At 33.7% G+C, this 18339-nt stretch overlaps 1 protein-coding gene across 4 annotated transcripts in view; it reads right to left on the reverse strand.

The window, feature by feature from the left end:
* FAM135A (family with sequence similarity 135 member A) overlaps positions 1 to 18339 on the reverse strand; it is a 114558-nt gene that overhangs the window by 49027 nt on the left and 47192 nt on the right. For all 4 annotated transcript variants that reach the window (XM_077767246.1, XM_077767243.1, XM_077767245.1 and 1 more), the window contains exons 10-11: positions 11239 to 11288; positions 5969 to 6124 (exon numbers count right to left, since the gene is read on the reverse strand). In XM_077767246.1, the coding sequence (XP_077623372.1) occupies positions 5969 to 6124; positions 11239 to 11288 (206 nt within the window). The remainder of the gene's footprint in view (positions 1 to 5968; positions 6125 to 11238; positions 11289 to 18339) is intronic.

Consider the following 18339-nt stretch of genomic DNA (forward strand, 5'->3'; position numbering starts at 1 on the left):
GATCCCACAGCTCCCAAAGTCACTTTTGTTCATGGTTAGATGCTAAATTTTTGTTGTTGTGAGTGGGACAAAAATAGGAGTTATTTTATATTGCCATGACACTGATATCACTGTCTTTCATCTTTTTATGTAATATGGAGCACTGGGATCATTCATACATAATAGTCTCTATGCTTTAATGTGAATGCATATGGTATGTAACCACAAAATTCTACCAGTCTGGTTGACTTAATTTTCTAAGATTCAGAAAATCTGTCCTTTCTGAATCTTGATATCAAATAACATGGCAGAATTAATTAAACTAATGTAATTAAACAATGTAATTAATTAATTACATTGATCTTTTCAAGTATAGACTTACATTTACTCTTTTTAGCCCAACACTCTCTTTGCCTCATTATTTGTTCTCATCCCAACAAGAGATTCCATATCATATGTTCACTCTATAACTTAGTTCAACTGCGTTGTTCCTGAATACATTATCAGAGAGCCTATTGACTTTATTACAGCCAATTCAGTCCCAGTACAAACAATGAATGACCTTTGGACTACTTTGGTTACTGGAGGCTTAACAATGAAAACTGATATGCTTTATGAACAAAGTTCCTGTTTAACTGCATAAATGGGATCAAAGGACATAATATACCACCATTTCCAGTTTTTGTGATATACATCAGAGCAGGGCATGACAGGAGAAGGTTTATTAATCCTAGTTAAGTAACATTAGGGTACTTTCTCACTGTGTCTTAATTACCCTTCCTTGATTCTTTTAGGAGTTAAATTGGCCTTTTTTTGTAAACTGGAATGGGATGAGAAAAACGAAGCTCTAGGAAAAATTTCAGTTTACCTTTGACATTTTAGTTTTCCATAAACCCAATTTTATCTTGGCCTCCCTTCTTTGCTCCCTTTTCTCAAAGTTGTATTCATCAGCTTCTCTACTGAAATGTACCTTCTTGTTCTTATTCTACCCAGGACAACCCCAACCTCATGAAATATTATGCTACAAAGTTGCCTCTGATCCTTGATATCATTCTTTTCTATCTTGAGAGGCAGTATATCAAATGGTAAAGAACACGGGCTATTGAACCTTATTGCTTGGGTCTGAATCTTAGCTCTGACACTTACTACCTGGTAACAACAAATAAGAACAAATTTACAGCCATAATGGGAGATTTTGCCACAGCCGATAGCGCTAGCAGCCATAAATTCATTAGAAATATGAAAAATTTGAACAAAATGATTGATAAACTTAACCTACCATATTTAGAACACTTAACCAAGCAACCTGATAAATATACATTCCTAGTATAGATAATGTAAGTCTTAAAGAATAATGAAGTATTGAAAACACAGACTGTTTTCTAACCATGATAAAGATAAATTAGAAATCAACAACAAAAATGGGGTGCCTGGGTGGCTTAGTCAGTTAAGCCTCCGACTTTCGCTTAGGTCATGATCTCGCGGTTCGTGGGTTCGGGCCCCATGTTGGGCTCTGTGCTAACTGCCAGTTCAGAGCTTGGAGCCTGTTTCAGTCTGTGACTCTCTCTCTCTGATCCTCCCCTGCTCATGCTGTCTCTCTCTCTCTCTCCTAGAAATAAATAAAACATTAAAAAAATATTTAAAAAAAAATCAACAACAAAAAGACAACTAGGAAATCAATATATCTGGAAACAAACATAGTCTTGAAAATAAAGGCTCTTTAGTTAGCAAGAGACAGAGATGTGGTCAGATAACCTCAGGCTTTGTGGGATTTTTATAAGGATATAAAGTAAGGACATCCAAGGAAATGACCCTGTACCCAAACAGCCAGTTCTTGTGAAACTGAAATGCTGTTCATTGGCATTTAGCAAATAACACCTGGAGTAATATTCTAATATCACTCTAGTAACAGAAACCATCATTTGTTGTTTCCTTTTCTGGGCATTTCTCCATTCTCATGTTCTTCTCTATCTCTGACACTCTCTCTGCTTTGCTTTTGACCCTTTTTACTTTCTTATCTACCTTGTAATAATTGGTTTATTCATGGCTTCTATTGTCTCATAACTTTTGTCTAGGACCTTCTCTCAGTTTCTGCCACTGTTTAGTAACTGAGTCTTTTCTTTTGTGTCCCATGTCTAAATTATTCAAGAGAAATGATCTGAATACCTTAGTCATTCATTCCTTCTACTAGAAAATGCCTCAAATCAGCAGAGTTAACGCAGTAGCCTCCTTCAAAAATTACTAGTCTTGGGGCGTCTGGGTGTCTCAGTTGGTTAAGCGTCCGACTTCGGCTCAGGTCATGATCTATGGTTCGTGGGTTCGAGGCCCGCGTTGGGCTCTGTGCTGACAGCTAGCTCAGAGCCTGGAACCTGCTTCAGATTCTGTGTCTCCCTTTCTCTCTCTCTCTGACCCTCCCCTGTTCACGCTCTCTGTCTCTCAGAAATAAATAAAAACATTTAAAAAAATTACTGGTTTTCTCTATGTTCACACTGTAGATGACTACCTCTCGTCTAACTGCCAACCGCTAATTCAAGACTTCTGGGTCACTTGATACAAAATATGGCATTTTTTGGAAAGGAACTGTCTCTGGTTCCTTATTTCAGAAGAAGAGTATGGGCAGGCACTCCATTTCTTAGATTTCTGAGCAAGGGAAAAATAACAATTGCTAAATACAGGACAACATATCTAGTGTATTCTTTAAAATGCTTTTTTTTTGGGTTTTTTTTTTTTTTTACCTGTAGTACATTAAATCAAAGACTTCCCAAACAAATTAATACTGGTATGCTGCGAGATTTCCCATTTGGGGGTAGTGTGTGTATAAAGTCTTGTCATTGACTAGTCCTATGAAGTCCTGTCATTGACTCGTATATTGTTTCTGTTTATATCCAGAAAATGAATAGATGTATTTGTTATTTTTATAAACCACTTTATACACTAAGGAGAAAAAAACTTCTAAATAACCCTGAATCAAAGAATAAATTGCTCACAAATTAAAAAAATACTGAGAACCAAAGGATAAAAAGAACAACATATCAAAATTTGTGGAATGTAGCTAAATCAGTACTTAGGGAAAAACTTATAAACTTAAATGTATAAAGCAGAAAAAAAGAAATGCTATAATTAATAAGCTAAACATCTACTTATAGAAGTTTTAAAAGGGTGCCAAAATAAACCTTTAGAAAGTAAGATGAACTACTAAAGTCAAAAGTAAAACTAATAAAACAGAAAACAAAACACACAAGACAATTAACATCAAAAGTTAGTTCTTTAAAAAAACTAGTAAAATGATACTTCTGATGGGACCAGTCAAGAAAAAAAGAATGAAGGCACAAATAACTGATAACAAAAATAAAACAGAAAAACACTACAGATACTGAAGATGTTAAAAAATAATTGAAGGATACTATGAATTATTTGGTGCCAATAAATTAATAAATTTAGATGGAACAAACTCCTTAGAAAACATAATTTATCACAACTGAAAAAGAAATAAAATGTAGTATATTTCCACTAATATTGTATCACCTGAATCTAACCACAAGGAAACATAATACACATACAAACCCAAATTGAACCATGGTCTATAAACCTTCTGGCCAATAGTGTTCATGAAAGACAAAGAAAATAGAAAGAACTACTAGAGATTAAAGGAGTCTGAAGAATTTAAATGAAGAACTGAATGCAGTGTGTGATCCTGAATTTGATCCTGGGAAAGGGGAAGTCATGCAGGACATTATTAGGACAAATGACAAAATATCAAATGAATTTTGTATTAGATAGCAATATTGTATCAACATTCAATTTTATAAAGTTGATCACTGTCCTGTGGTTAAGTAAGAAAGTATTTTTGTTCTTAGTCAATATACCCTGAAGTATTTATGGAGAAAAGAACATGATGCCTCTAAACAAAAAATGATCCAGGAAAAAAATCCATGTATGTATTATGTGTAACTATATATACATATATATGTGTGTGTGTATATATATATATATATATGCGTGTGTGTATATATATATAAATATATATAAAATCTATCTATAAAAAGAAGTAATGATAAACATGACAAAATTGTAACCTGTGATTCTGATGAAGAGTATATGGGATTATTCTGTACTAAAGTAATTCTTCTGTAACTTCTCTATTATATTTTATAAGCTTTATGACTTTGCTTTTTATATTTGTCTTCAATCTACCTGGAACTGAATTTTATATAGTATTTTTTTCCACATGAATACCTAATTGTCCCAATATCATTTATTTAAAATCTCTACTTTTCTTTGCTGTTCTGGATATATTATGTCCAAGTATGGATATGTCTATGTCTGGCTTTTCTCTTCTGTTCCATTTACACTAAAATTAAGACCTCTAGTTTATCAATAGACAGCCCAAAGATAGTGGGGGAAAAAAACAATGACATAAGAGAAGATTTATTTACAAAACATATAACAAAGGCCAATACATGGAAAAGTATTCCAAATCAAGATGAAAAAGAAAGGTAATCCTGGAGAAAAAGGTTAAATAATTTGAACAGAAACTTTACAAACAGGAAAGCTATATAGCTGATAGTCAAACAAGAGTGCTTAACCTCCTCACAGGTCATCAGAGAAATGCAAATTAAAAACACAATGGTATCAAGCTGGCAAAATTTTAAAGTCTGCCAAAATCAAGAGGCGGGGCTTGTATGTGGAATAACAAGAGCTCTCATCAAGTGTTGGTGACAGTGAAAACTGCCACCACTTTGGAAAATAGTGTGGTTTTCACTAGTAAATAACTGATGTTATACAGATCCTATACATAGCAATTTCCCTTATAAGTAAATAACTCAGAGAAACTAGTATGCCAGGATGTATGTACAAGAATGTTCACAGTAGCTTGGTTTGTAATAGCTACAAGTTATAAGTAATCCAAATGTCCCTCAGCAGTAGAATACACTTACTGTGGGTATATGCAAATGAAATACATCACACCAATGAAAATGAAGAGGTACAGCTACTCCTAAAAACATGGATTAATCTCACAAACACAATCTTGCGTGAAAGAAGTAAGATATAAAAGAATATACACCGTATCATCTCATTTATAGAGAATTCAATAACAGAGGCTGAATAACATAACAGAATGAAACAACTTGTATTATTTAGTATGCATACATAGATGGTAAAACTAAAAGAGAAGTGAAGAACTCCTTATCACAAAGACAGGATGGTGATTACTTCTAAATGTCAGGGAGGGAAGAGAAATTGGAGAAAACACACAAAGTACTTTTGTGGTGTTCACAATTTTCTATTTCTTGATCTGGGTGATAGTTAAAAGGATATGTGCTTTTAATTAACTGTTAAAATGTGCATATTTTATGCTCTTTTCTAATTTTGATAATACGTTTCATAATTAAGAAAAAGGAAAAAAGAAAATATGGTGTTTTCAAAGAGCTACTACTAACTAGGTCAAGAATATTAGTGTGTGTACAGAGCATACAAAGAGATAAGACTGGAAAAGTAGTCTTGATAAGCTGTACAATAAAACTGTACAAAAATTTCTGCACAAGGTCCATACTAAGCATACAGCAAATATGTGTGTCTAGATTACTACCCCTGACCTTCCAAGTTTGCAATACACATTCCCAAATGAGGCAAAAGGGAAGCAAAGTTTGAGAGTCTAGATTAGTTTAAGATGGCCCTCTTGTTCCTGATTTCTGTTCCTCATGAGACCTGACTAATACCTGTTCTTGGGTTCCAAGGACTAGCCTGTATCATATATTTTTATATTTTAGTTAGATGATTTTTCTTACTGGCAAGGGTTGTAACTGAGATAAATCATGTGCTTAACTGTATCGCTTTATTAACTTAAGAAATCAAACAATAACACGATAGTAACGTCTCCTTTCTAATTTATCAACACGGGAAAAAAATCAGGTTTCTTCTTCATAATGACCTTTACAGATAAGAAATACTGATCAAAATGTTCTAACATCACTTTTCTTTAACTTACCCTCAAAGTATGGTGCTCTTGTGCTAATAAAAGTCTTAGTTCTTCATGTAGTGTTATAACTTCCAGAAACTGACCCCATAAAGCCATTAGGAGTGAACAAAGTTGTGCAAGATTCATATTTATAAGTTCTGCCAGTTCATCAGGATTTTCTATTTTCTGAAATGACAAGAAAAAAACTTCACTGCTTCCTGAGACTTACCATATCTAAATATAATGTTATTGGAACATCAATACAAGGCAAATTTTTAGTTTTAAAAAGTGTGTGTGCGCGCACATGCTTATATTGTGTAGAGAACAAGTGACCAATGGCTTTTTTAAAATTTGATAGTTACTATAAAAATTTTCAACAACTGAATTGATATTTTAATATCTGAGATATCTACCAAATAATGTCAAATATAGTTTAAAATTAGGATAGAAAATTTTAGAAACATGATTCTACAGAGCATGATCAACCTCAAACATTAAAATTCTGAGAATTTTAAATATAATGTACAAATCATGATGAAAGTTATAAAAGTGTTGAAAGATAATGCAATCTTAAAATAAGAGTTTTTTCTCCAATCTGCTAACTGAATTACTTACAAAATCCGTAACTACTCAGAAAGGACAGAGATATTTTCTGAAGTGCTAACTGCTTTTCCTTCACTCCTAAGTTTCTAGGTTTTATTTTGCTTGTGGTAATCCTTTTACAGTCATCAAACACTTCTTTCTCTTTTCTAACAATTCATTCACCCACTGTTTATTGAGCACATTTTGAATGCTAGAGCCAACATTCCAATCTAAATCAAAGATTAATATGAGAAGTTTGGTCTAGTAAGGAAAGAAAAGTGGGTAACCAATTTTAATATGCTGTTATGAGTGTTCTAATAGTGGTATTAAATTATCCCATTTATTTAAATATTCTCCTACAGTGATGATAAAAGTTGAAAGTAATGAATTATATCAAAAAATGAAGAATCTTCTATAAAGCACTTGGATTTCTTGCATAAGTAAAATAAGGATTTTTGAACAAAGAAAAATAAAAGACTATACATCAGAATAATTCCTTCTCTTTTGGACAGGCATTTTTATTACAAAGGCAGGCCTTTCTTTAATTCACTGATGCAGCAGTGTTCAGGCAGATTATATCTTCCTGGAAAACTTTGTCTTCAATTACTAGTAACACTAGGAAATCTACCTTAATATACAGATTGATGATGATTTCCTTCCACATGGTAAAGAAGGCAGAAATAGTCTATTCAGGTTAAGGTTCAAAGCCCCTCCTATAGTTTCAATTATCACATATACTAATGACTGCTGAATCTTTACATCTGGATCACATCTCTCCTGAGCTCTAGACCCATCACTGACTAGATGACTATATTTGGATGTGATAAGAAAGGTGTTCAAATCAGTATATCCTAAAGAATACTAATTATATTTTCACGCTCTGCTTAAAAAAATTCCTCAAATGTGGCTTATCACATTTAACCTTAATCAGTTTACTTTTACTTTTTTTTAAAGCTTATTTATTTTGAGAAAGAGAGAGATAGAGACAGAGAGAGAGACAGAGAGACAGAGAGAGAGAGAGGAGGAGAGAATATCCCAAGAAGGCTCTGCACTGTCAGGGCAGAGTGCAACATGGGGCTCAATCTCAGGAACGATGAGATCATAACCTGAGCCAAAATTACGAGTCGAGGGTCTAACTGAGCCATCTGGGAGCCCCTATTTTTACTTATTTTTGAAGTGTACAATTCAGCAGGCATTTCTTTTCTATCCTAACTCAGAGAGGACATAAAACAAAAATTCAGCAAAATTATTAAGAAGGGAAGGGATTGTGTCTTATTCACTTTTGTGACTTTGGTTACTAGTACACAGTAGTCACTCAATAGCTGAAGTTACAGACTTCAGATAAGGAAAAGTTCCCCATATTTATGGACAAACTAAGAAAATGCTGAAAAATTCCAGAACTCCTGAACAGAAGCTAAGAGAGTCAACATATAATATTGATTCATCAATGTATAATAAATCTACCAACGTATTTTGCCCCTGGAAATAGTTTATAAACGTATTAGAAATGAAGCTAACAAGTTTTTCATGTCTCTCTTAAGAACAAACAGAAGATTAAAGTGTACACTAAAATAAGTTGAAACATGCAGTCTTCTTCCAAGAATAGTATTAAGGGAGTTTAGAAAAAGAAGACTTGAATAAACATTTGACTGTAACTAAACAGTAGTGTGTAAGGCAAGCAATGCTATTCTTAGTATAATCTACACACGTGTAGAATTAATTCTCTTGGTTTCACCATAGGTTGAACAGTGTAAACAACATTTTTTTAAATCCCCTGAGAGCAAGATATCCCCTGTCTAGATACCCTGTAATTATTAATCTTCCTTTTCAGAAATCACCAAGTTACCAAGGTTCTGAGAGGACTTTAGTATTTTCATTATTAGGAAAGCATCCTTTCAAGCATAAATAAATTACTCCTCTGGTTTACATGAATCTTTACAATATGTCTCAAAATATAAATATAATATTTTTATGTTAAAAAGGAAATTAGAATAAAGTTTGACAAACTGTTTTATATGTATAAGTATAGGAATAAGATCTTACATTTGTATAATATTTTCTCAAATAACATCTTATCTTTTAAAAAAATTTTTTTTATAGTTTATTTCTTTTTGAGACAGAGCGAGACAGAGCATGAGTGAGGGAGGGGCAGAGAGAGAGGGAGGCACCAAATCTGAATAAGGCTCCAGGCTCTGAGCTGTCAGCACAGCTGACATTCTTTTATGGATATGCACTTTTTCATAGCAGTCACTGATCTTGTTTGATTACCAAATACTGCTTACTTAAATATTAGACTTGGAAAATAGGTGATGCAAAATAAAAAAAAAAAAAGAAGAAGAAGAAGAAGATTAAGTTCATTTTAGTGTAGAATCTTCCATTTTTTCAGTTATACATAGAGAGAAAACTCTAGAATCATATATACTATTATGCCATTTCTGTTGAATAATATGAGGATTTTTCTACATACTGAAAGCATATTTAAAAAAATTTTTTTAATGTTTATTTATTTTTGAGAGAGAGTGTGTAAGCAGGGGAAGGGCAGAGAGAGAGTGGGAGACACAGAATCTCAAGCAGGGTCTAGGCACTGAGCTCTCAGCACAAAGTCCAACTACGTGGAGCTAGAACTCACAGAATGAGAGATCATGACTTGAGCCTAAGTCGGATGCTTGACTGACTGAACCACCCAGGAGCCCTCTGAAAGCATATTTTTAAGGTTGTATAACATTTTTAGATTGTATGTGTTTCATAACTTGTTTAACCACTCTCCTATCATTATTTACTTAGGTTAATATTTTCATATTATAAATTACAATATATATGAATCTCTGTTTATTTGGTACTGATTGACAAGTAATACCCTGGCTTTGGATATATACTGCCAAATTAATCTCTGAAAAAGATCTCCAAGGTGAGAGATCTATGAGAGATATAAGAATCTTTACCTTATCACATTTCAACAAGCATTACATTATTAGAAAATCACAGCCAATCTGATAGGTTAAAAAAGGTATGAGAATATTTAAAATTTTATTTGATGATTAGTAAGACTGAATATGTTTTGATTATTAGCCTATTTTGTAAACGGGTTAGTTATTTTGTAAATGGGTTAGTATAAGTTATACTAACTTAAAAAATGGTAAGTTACAGGTTTTCTTATTGATTTGAAAGAGCTCTTCCAATATTCTACCTTTTGTCTGTTGTCAAAATTTATGATAGGTTGTTGATGTTAAACTTTATGATGTCCATTTACATACTGAAATTTAAAAATGTTTTACCTAAAAAATTAGTAATATATGAATACATATAGTACTTTTAAAATTTAGCATAGATGGATATAGAGCAAAGAATAAAAATTTTCCTTTACAATCCCATTCTTCATACAACTCTTTTCTGTATTAACAGTTTGAAATACATATATATGTGTGTATATATGTAAAATATATATTAAATGTATCACAGGTATATACAAGCAGGGGAGGGGCAAAGAGTGAGGGAGAGAGAGAAATCCCAAGCAGGTTCAGTGCTGTCAGTGAGGAGCTGAACGTGGGGCCCTATCTCACAAACAGTGAGATCATAACCTAGCCGAAATAAAGAGTCAGATGCTGAACTGACTGAGCCACCAAGGAGCTGCTGTTTTTTTATTCTTTTACAGAAGTGATACTTTATTTCCATTACTGTAGTTTTATATACATTTTAACATACATTTGGGCAAGTCTCTGTATAAAAATGTATTTTTTAAGGTTTTACTTAAGTCATTATTACTTTTCAAGTGCTCTTCAAAATAAGTCAAATTTTAACATTTCCAATGGTATTTTGACATGGATGCATTAATTAACTTAAGAAAAACTGGTATCTTTCAGTGACTGTTTCTCTTTTTATTCAAAAGTATCATGTTTACTTATTCAAATATCTCAGTGAAATATTATAGATTTTTTCACATTAATTGCTCACATCTTATTAAGGTTCTTTCTAAATGTTTAATGTTCTTATGGGCAATTATTATGACAACATTGTTGATTTTTAATGAAAATACTTATCTTAATTGAACTGTGGGGACAACCTCTAGGAGAGTATACAAAATTACTTCTGTATCCTGCACATGTATAATTTTAAAAGGAGAAGGCAAATACTTTTTTCAAAGGGGTCTAACCCTCATTCAAATTTACATACAGAAATACATTCCAAAGTCAAGTATATATTTTTTTATGTCTCTGATTTGTAGCTGACCAAGAGTGAAATACATAGTGATCTTAAATTAGAATATTTAAAATAGAACATTTAGTTCCATGCCAAAATTAAAAAAAAGGAAATTTAATTTCAAGAATAAACTATTGGAAAAATGGTCTGAGACACAAATTGATTTGTTGAAATAAAACAATTTTCATTTCTAAACTATCATTTTATAAAAATACGTAATCTTAAGGCTGATTTAAAAATTTGTCCAGAAATTCTTTTGAGTAAATTAATTGAAGAAGGTGCACACTTTTGATATTTAATCGCCTTTGCTATCCCATTTACATGCAAAATAACATATATTTTAAAAATAGGTTAACTTCATGCTGAAGCCAAATGTCTTTATCAACTAAACTGTGATTCTACTATGATCAACCATTTGAGGAAGGATAAATCATTAAGTTTTCTTGGATACAGTATTTAGAATAGGAAACAGAATCCACTCAAATAACTTGATAAATGTTAATTTTAAAAAATCCAGGTACCTTAACTTCTTCGCATAGTTCAGTAAGTCGAGCTTCTACATCCATTTCCTCTGAAAGGAGTAAAGAGTAATTAGAGGAAATATTTCAATATTATATCTGAAAAGTATTTTTGAAATTATCTAAATACAGTTGGCCCCTGAACAATATAGGGATTAGGGGCATCACCCCCACCATGCCGTGAAAACTCCATGTATAACTTCTGACTTCCCTAAACATTAACTACTAAATAGCCTACTGTTGACCAGGAAGACTTATAAATAGCATTAACAGTTGATGAACACATATTTTGTACGTTATATGTATTATATACTGTATTTTTATAAAAATAAGCCAGAGAAAAAAATGGTGAGAAAACACATTTACAGTCCTATACTGTACTTATTGAAAAAAAATCCTTGTTTAAATGGACCTGTGCAGTTAAAGCCCCAGGTTTTCGAGAGTCAAGTGTAAATTACCTTTAAAAAACAGGAAGGTTGAGAAATATTTGAACTATATTCAATTAAATAAATTTCAATGTAATATACTGTCATAAACACATTAATCATGTGGGTAATGTGAGTATTAAATTCTATGTTCTGATTATTAGTGTTCAAGTTCTCATAAGAGGATGACACTGTCAAGGAAATATTGACTGTGGACCTAAAGTAACTTGCACAACTATAGTCCAGAAAAGATAAAACATATAACTAAGTTTTATTGCATTGTATACATTGTAAATTTCAATATAACTTAGCATTTTCTTAAGTGTGTACATGGCTTGTTTTTTTGTTTTTTGTTTTTTTTACAAAAGCTATTCCTAAAAAATTCAAGTCAAATTAATCTTTATAGCTAAAACACTCAAAACATACCTGGAGTAGAAGTTATTTAACAGTAATGAGTGACAAAATCTTTGAGTTTCTAATTTAGTTTACTATATTCAGTTTTCTCTAAGACATTCTAAAATCGAAGTATATTTTGTCCATACAATCCTGATTTATTTAATGTATGCTGTGACCTTCTATGAGGAGGTGTGCAGATTAATTTAAATTAAAATGGTAATATTTATAAGGGAATACAGAAACTAATAGAACAGAAAGGATCCCTGCTTTTTGCAGGGAAGGAATTTCACTAAGGTCTGAAATATGTTTAGATACACCTGATTTTTAATCAGAAATCAAACTGAGTTCTCCTACAAGAACTGTAATAGCATAGTTGTGATCACAAAAAATTCCATAATCCTGTTCCACAATCTTGTTAACTGATCATTCTCACAGAAAGGCAAGAATACATTCTAGGACATCCAGAAATTTATTCATTAGATCACTAAGTCATAAGGTAGACTTCAATGTATACTATTTGTTAAAAAGCAAAATAAACATTTAAATTTGATAAAATAAGCAGTTACATTTATGTGAAACACAACCAACCTATGATGTGAACAAATACTCCACTAATAATTAAAATCATTAGGACACATATATATTTTGACTCCCAAAATATATAAATAAAATTGTATTTAGATATTAATATCTACCAAGAAATAGATCACAGATTTGGTCAACTCATTGATAACTAATGAAATCTATTATTTTACAAATCATTTCACTGTCAGATAAATCAGTGGCCTCTAATACAGGTTTTCCAAAATTAAAAAAAAAAAAACAAGAAGCAGAACCTGTATTAAAATCATAACATCCATATGTCCATGTCTGTTTTCACATTGCTTTTCCTCTAATAGGAGAAAATCAGTAAAATTAGTCTTAGTAAGTTAGCTATCCTATCAATAAATTTTTTTTAAATGAAAAGGAACTTTTTAAAGTTTTGAGTTTTGGTGTATTTTTCTGATCTTCACATACAGGAGTCTAAATGCATAAGCTAGTACACTTGTATTATGGCTAGTGAGAGCTACTTCAATGCAAACATTTAAAGAATGTTTAAAAGCAAAACTTAACTTCAAAATACTTGAGTTGAAATGATTTCAAAATTATTTACACTTTTTAAATGAGTTTAAAATTCTATTGTAATTTTCTTTAAAATGTATATATATACTGATACAATTACATAGATATGTATAGAAATGTTATTATCTTACATAAATTATGTTTTTTAATTTGGACCCTGCTGCTAATCTAAGGATACAGTGTAAAATATATTCTTCCATATTTTTCAAATATATACATACATATGGACACATTTCAGAGACACTGTAAATTCGGTTCCTGACTACTACAGTAAAGCTAATATTGCAATAAAATGAGTCAAATAAATGTTTTGGTTTCCTAAAACATAAGAAGTGCGTGTAAAAGTTATGTTGTAATTATACTGTAAACTTATATTAAGTGTGCAATAGCATTATATCTAAAACATGTATATAACTTAATTAAAAATGACTTCATTGCTAAAAAATGCTACCATCATCTGAGCTTTCAGTGAGTTGTAATCTTTTTGCTGGTAGAGGGTGTGGCCTTGGTGCTGACTGCTGACTGATCAGAGTGGTGCTTGTTGAAGGTAGGGGTAGCTATCGTAATTTCTTAAAGTAAGACAACAATGGAGTTCATTACATCAACAGACTCTTCCTTCCCTGAAAGATTTCTCTGTAGTATTAGGGGCATTTGCCCCCAGTAGAACTTCTTTCAAGACTGGAGTCAAACTTCTTAAAATCTTTCACTGCTTTATCAACTAAGTTTATGTAATATTCTATACCGTTTGTTGTCATTTCAACAATCTTCACAGCATCTTTACCAGGAGGAAATTTATTTCAAGAAACTGCTTTCTTTGCTCATCCATGAGAAGCAACTCCTCATCCGTTAATGTTTCATTACAAGATTGCAGCAATTCAGTCACATCTTCAGGCTCCACTTCTAATTCTAGTTCCCTTGCTATTTCCACATTTGTACTTACTTTCTCCACTGAAGTCTAGAACCCCTTAAAGTCATCCACAAGGGTTTGAATAAAATTTTCAAACTCCTTTTAAGGTTGATATTTTGGCCTCTTCTCATAAATCACACATATTCTTAATGGCATCTAGGATGGTGAATCATTTCCAGAAGGTTTTCAATTTACTTTGCCCAGATCCATCAGAGGAATCCCCATCTATGGCAGCTACAGCCTTATGAAATGGCTTTCAAGTCATATTATTTAAGAAATAACATGAAATTAAGACCTGAAAGCCAAATAACTCCTTGATCCATGGGCTGCAGAATGGATACTGTGTGAGCAGGCATGACAACATCATCGATCTCACTGTACATCTCCATCAGAGATCTTGAGGGGTCAGGTGCAATGTCAATGAGCAGTCATGTTTTGAAAGGAATATTTTTCTGAGCAGTAGGTCTCAACAGCAGGCTTAAAATATTCAGTAAACTATGTTGTAAACAGATGTGCTGTCTTTAGGCCTTGTTCAATTTATAGAGCAAAGGCAGAGCAAATTTACTGTAATTCTTAAATGTCCTAGGATTTATGGACTGGCAAATGAACACTGGCTTCAACTTAACGTCATCAACTATATTAGCCCCTAATAAGAGAGTGAGCCTGTCCTTTGAAACTTTAAAGCCAGGCACTGACTCCTCCTCCCTAGTTGTGAAAGTCCTAGATGGCATCTTTTTCCAATAAATGGCTATTTTGTCTACACTGAAAATATATTGTTTACTGTAGCCACCTTCATTAATTATCTTAGCTAGATCATCAACACTTGCTGCTTCATCTTGGACTTTGATGTTACATAGACAGCTTTTTTACTTTTAGCCTCATGAACCAATCTCTGGTAGCTTTAAACTTTTCTTCAGCAGCTTCCTCATTTCTCTTGGCCTTCATAAAACTGAAGATTTTGTTCGAGATTAGGCTTTGGCTGAAGGGAATGTTGTGGATGGTTTGATCTTTAACTTTCTATTTAAATTCCACTTAACATACAGCATAATATTAGTTTCAGGTATACAATTTAGTGATTCAACACTTAACATACAACATCTAGTGCTCATCACAAGTACACTCCTTAATCCTCATCGGCTATTTAAGCCACCCTCCCCCCAACCTCCTGTCTGATAACTATCAGTTTGCTCTCTATAGTTAAGAGTCTGTTTCTTGGTTTGCCTTTTTTGTCTCCTATGCTCGTTTTTTGTTTGTTTCTTAAATACCACAAGTGAAATTGCTACTAAAACTTTCTCCATAATAGCAATAAGGCTGTTTTGTTTTCTCATCATTCATGTGTTCAGTGGAGTGGCACTTTTAATTTCCTTCAAGAACTTCTTTTCATTCACAACTCAGTTAACTGGTTGAAGAAACACTCAGCTTTTGGCCTACTGTGGCTTTCAAAGTACCTTCCTCACTAAGCTTAATCATCTCTAGCTTTTGACTTAAAATGAGAGATGTATAACACTTTCTTTCACATAAATACTTAAAGGCCATTGTAAGGTTATTATTAATTGGCCTAATTTCAATATTGTTGTATCTCAGGAAATAGACTTGAGGAAAGGGAGAGAGATGAGGGAAAAGCTGGTCAGCGGAGCAATCAGAACACACATCTATTAATAAATTCACTATCTTACATGGGTGTGGTTCATGGTGTCCCAAAATAATTACAATAGTAACATCAAAGATCCCTGAGCATAGATCACTGTAACAAATATTAAAAGAATGTAAAAATTTTAAAGACTGAGAATTACCAAAATGTGACAGAGATATGGAGTGAGCAACTGCTGTTGGAAAAGTGGTGCCAACAGACCTGTTCAATGCAGGGTTGCCACAAATTTTCAATCTGTAAGCAACTATGAAGTACAATAAAATAAAGTATGCCTTTATATGGGTTTTTGAGTCATTTTCTTCTTCTTTTTTTTTTTTATAAAAACATGATTGTGCTTTACACACTTTTCTACAATTTGTTTTTTTCTCCCAGCAATATTCCATGGAAATTTGGTATGGAACCCTAAATGGTTTTTTTTTTTAATGGCTGCATAATATTCCTTGGTGTGCAATGCCTTATAATTTCCTCGATATTGATGGTCAGTAGAAGATGGCACAGAAACAGGGGACCCTGGGCTTTTCTCCTCTCTCAAACATAGCCATACTGAAGTCAGATTACTTGGAATACCCAGGAAATCGATATGAGGACTGGCAGAAGGATCTCTACAGTTGGAGGGAGATAGTGTGGCAGGTGTGAGGTGTGTGGAAGAGAACTGAGGGAGAAAAACTGTAGTGCCACCACTGTGGGGAACGCACCCTTTCTGTGCAGAGACAAAAGAGAGAGAAAGAGGAAGGGTTTGAGAATGCAGTGCTGGGTCTGTACAAGAGGAAAACCTCTCTGACCACAGAGTGGGGAGTGAGAGTTACTCAGTGTCCCAGGTTTTTTTTGCAAACAGTCTGTGGAGCTCAAACTCTGAGGTTTTGGAAGTGTGTGACTTTCTCCAGGGTGGTGCTGTGGTGTGTGCTCCCGGGGAAAAGGCGTTGGCCCCGGAGTGCACAGCATGGTATAGGGATCTCCTGGGTCGTACTGGAAGAGAACATTCCACTTTTGGAAGTACTTTTGGAAGAGGGTGTACTGCGTCTCCAAGGACAAAAGACCCTGCAGGTGCCAGTGAAAGGCAGAGAGAAGCACGCACAGAGGCAGACAACATGGCTCCTGGTTTTTATTGTGCTAACCATAGATTCTGTGCAGATGAGGGATTGTTTTTCTGACACAAAGGACATCAGACATAGCACAGACAGGCTCTATTCCAGAAGAGAGGAGCAGGTTCGTGTGGTGCCGGTCCTGTAAGATTTTGAGTTCTGAATCCTAGCTATATACCAGGGAGCACTGACTGCCCTTGCTATTCTATGAGGGTTCTCTGAACAGTTGGGGGTGTAAGATCTCCTGTCTGGGGATAAGAGAGTGGGGTGGCACCATTTTCCCTTTTACCACTGACATGGTGGGACTTCAGAGAACAACACAACTGCCCCTAGTGGAGGTGGGACCCACTCAAACCAAGTCCTCCCCCCGCCCCATGCCTGGCAACGGTATATTTACTATGGCAGGTCTGACCCTGAGTGAGTCCAGCAGGCCTCTTCTCCAGAAGACCAGCACAGGCAGCACCCTGCAGGCACAAAGGCTACTGTCATAGAGTACTTCAAAGTGTCACCTGCAGTTCTGGTGGAAACTGGATCAGGTTTACTTTATTTTTTTTCTTTTTTTTCCCTTTGGAATCAGCCTTATGGTTTTTTGTTTGTTTTTTCATTTCCTTTTCTCATTTTCTTTTTCTTTCTTCTTTTCCTTTTCTTTATCTTTGGAATGAGGCTTATATTTTTTGATTGTCTAGATTTTTCATTCCTTTTCTTTTTCTTTTAGATCAGGTTTTTTTCCCCGACTCTATTTTATTCTTTTGTTCTTTTCTTTCCAGGCTTATTTTAACAAACAAATCAGAGCACACCTAGCTAAAGGTCCAAACATTCCCCACTGCAAGCAAGGAGCTCCACAGAGGGCTGACCAGTGGAAAAGAGTAGTCAAAACCTAATAGCAGAGTGCACACAGCACACACTAGAAACACTTTCTAGAGTGCCAGGCTTTGGACAGTATATGACCCCTTTTAATACAGCATTACTCTGACGTATAGGAAACATAATAAGCTTTCAAAACACGCCAAAGACAGAAACTTAGCCAAAATGCCAAGATGGAGAAATTCACCTCAAAAAAAGGGTCAAGACTACTAGCTTGGCTTGAAAAAAAAAAGCATAGAATACACCAGAGAAACCTCTGCTGCAGGGAAAAAAGACCTAAAAACACGTCAGGCTGAAATAAAAAAATGCTATAACTGAAAGGCAAAACTGACAGGAAATAGTCACAAGGACTGAAGAAGCAGAGGAAAAAATAGGTGATACAGAAGATAAAATTATGGAAAATAACAAAGCTGAAAAGAAGAGGGAAAGAAAACTATTAGATCATGAAGGTAGACTTAGGGAACTCAGTGATTCCATTCAGTGAAATAATATCTGTATCCTAGGACTCTCAAAAGAAAAGCAGGTAAAAGGGTCAGAAGGTTTATTTGAACAAATTATAACTGAGAACTTCCTTAATCTGGCAAAAAAAAAAAAAAAAAAAAAAACCCAAAAAACAAGCATTCAAGTCCAAGAGACCCAGACAACTCCTGTGAAAAA

The sequence above is a fragment of the Crocuta crocuta genome, unplaced genomic scaffold (genome assembly GCF_008692635.1).
Source record: "Crocuta crocuta isolate KB4526 unplaced genomic scaffold, BGI_CrCroc_1.0 scaffold518, whole genome shotgun sequence".
In the NCBI taxonomy this organism is placed as follows: domain Eukaryota; kingdom Metazoa; phylum Chordata; class Mammalia; order Carnivora; family Hyaenidae; genus Crocuta; species Crocuta crocuta.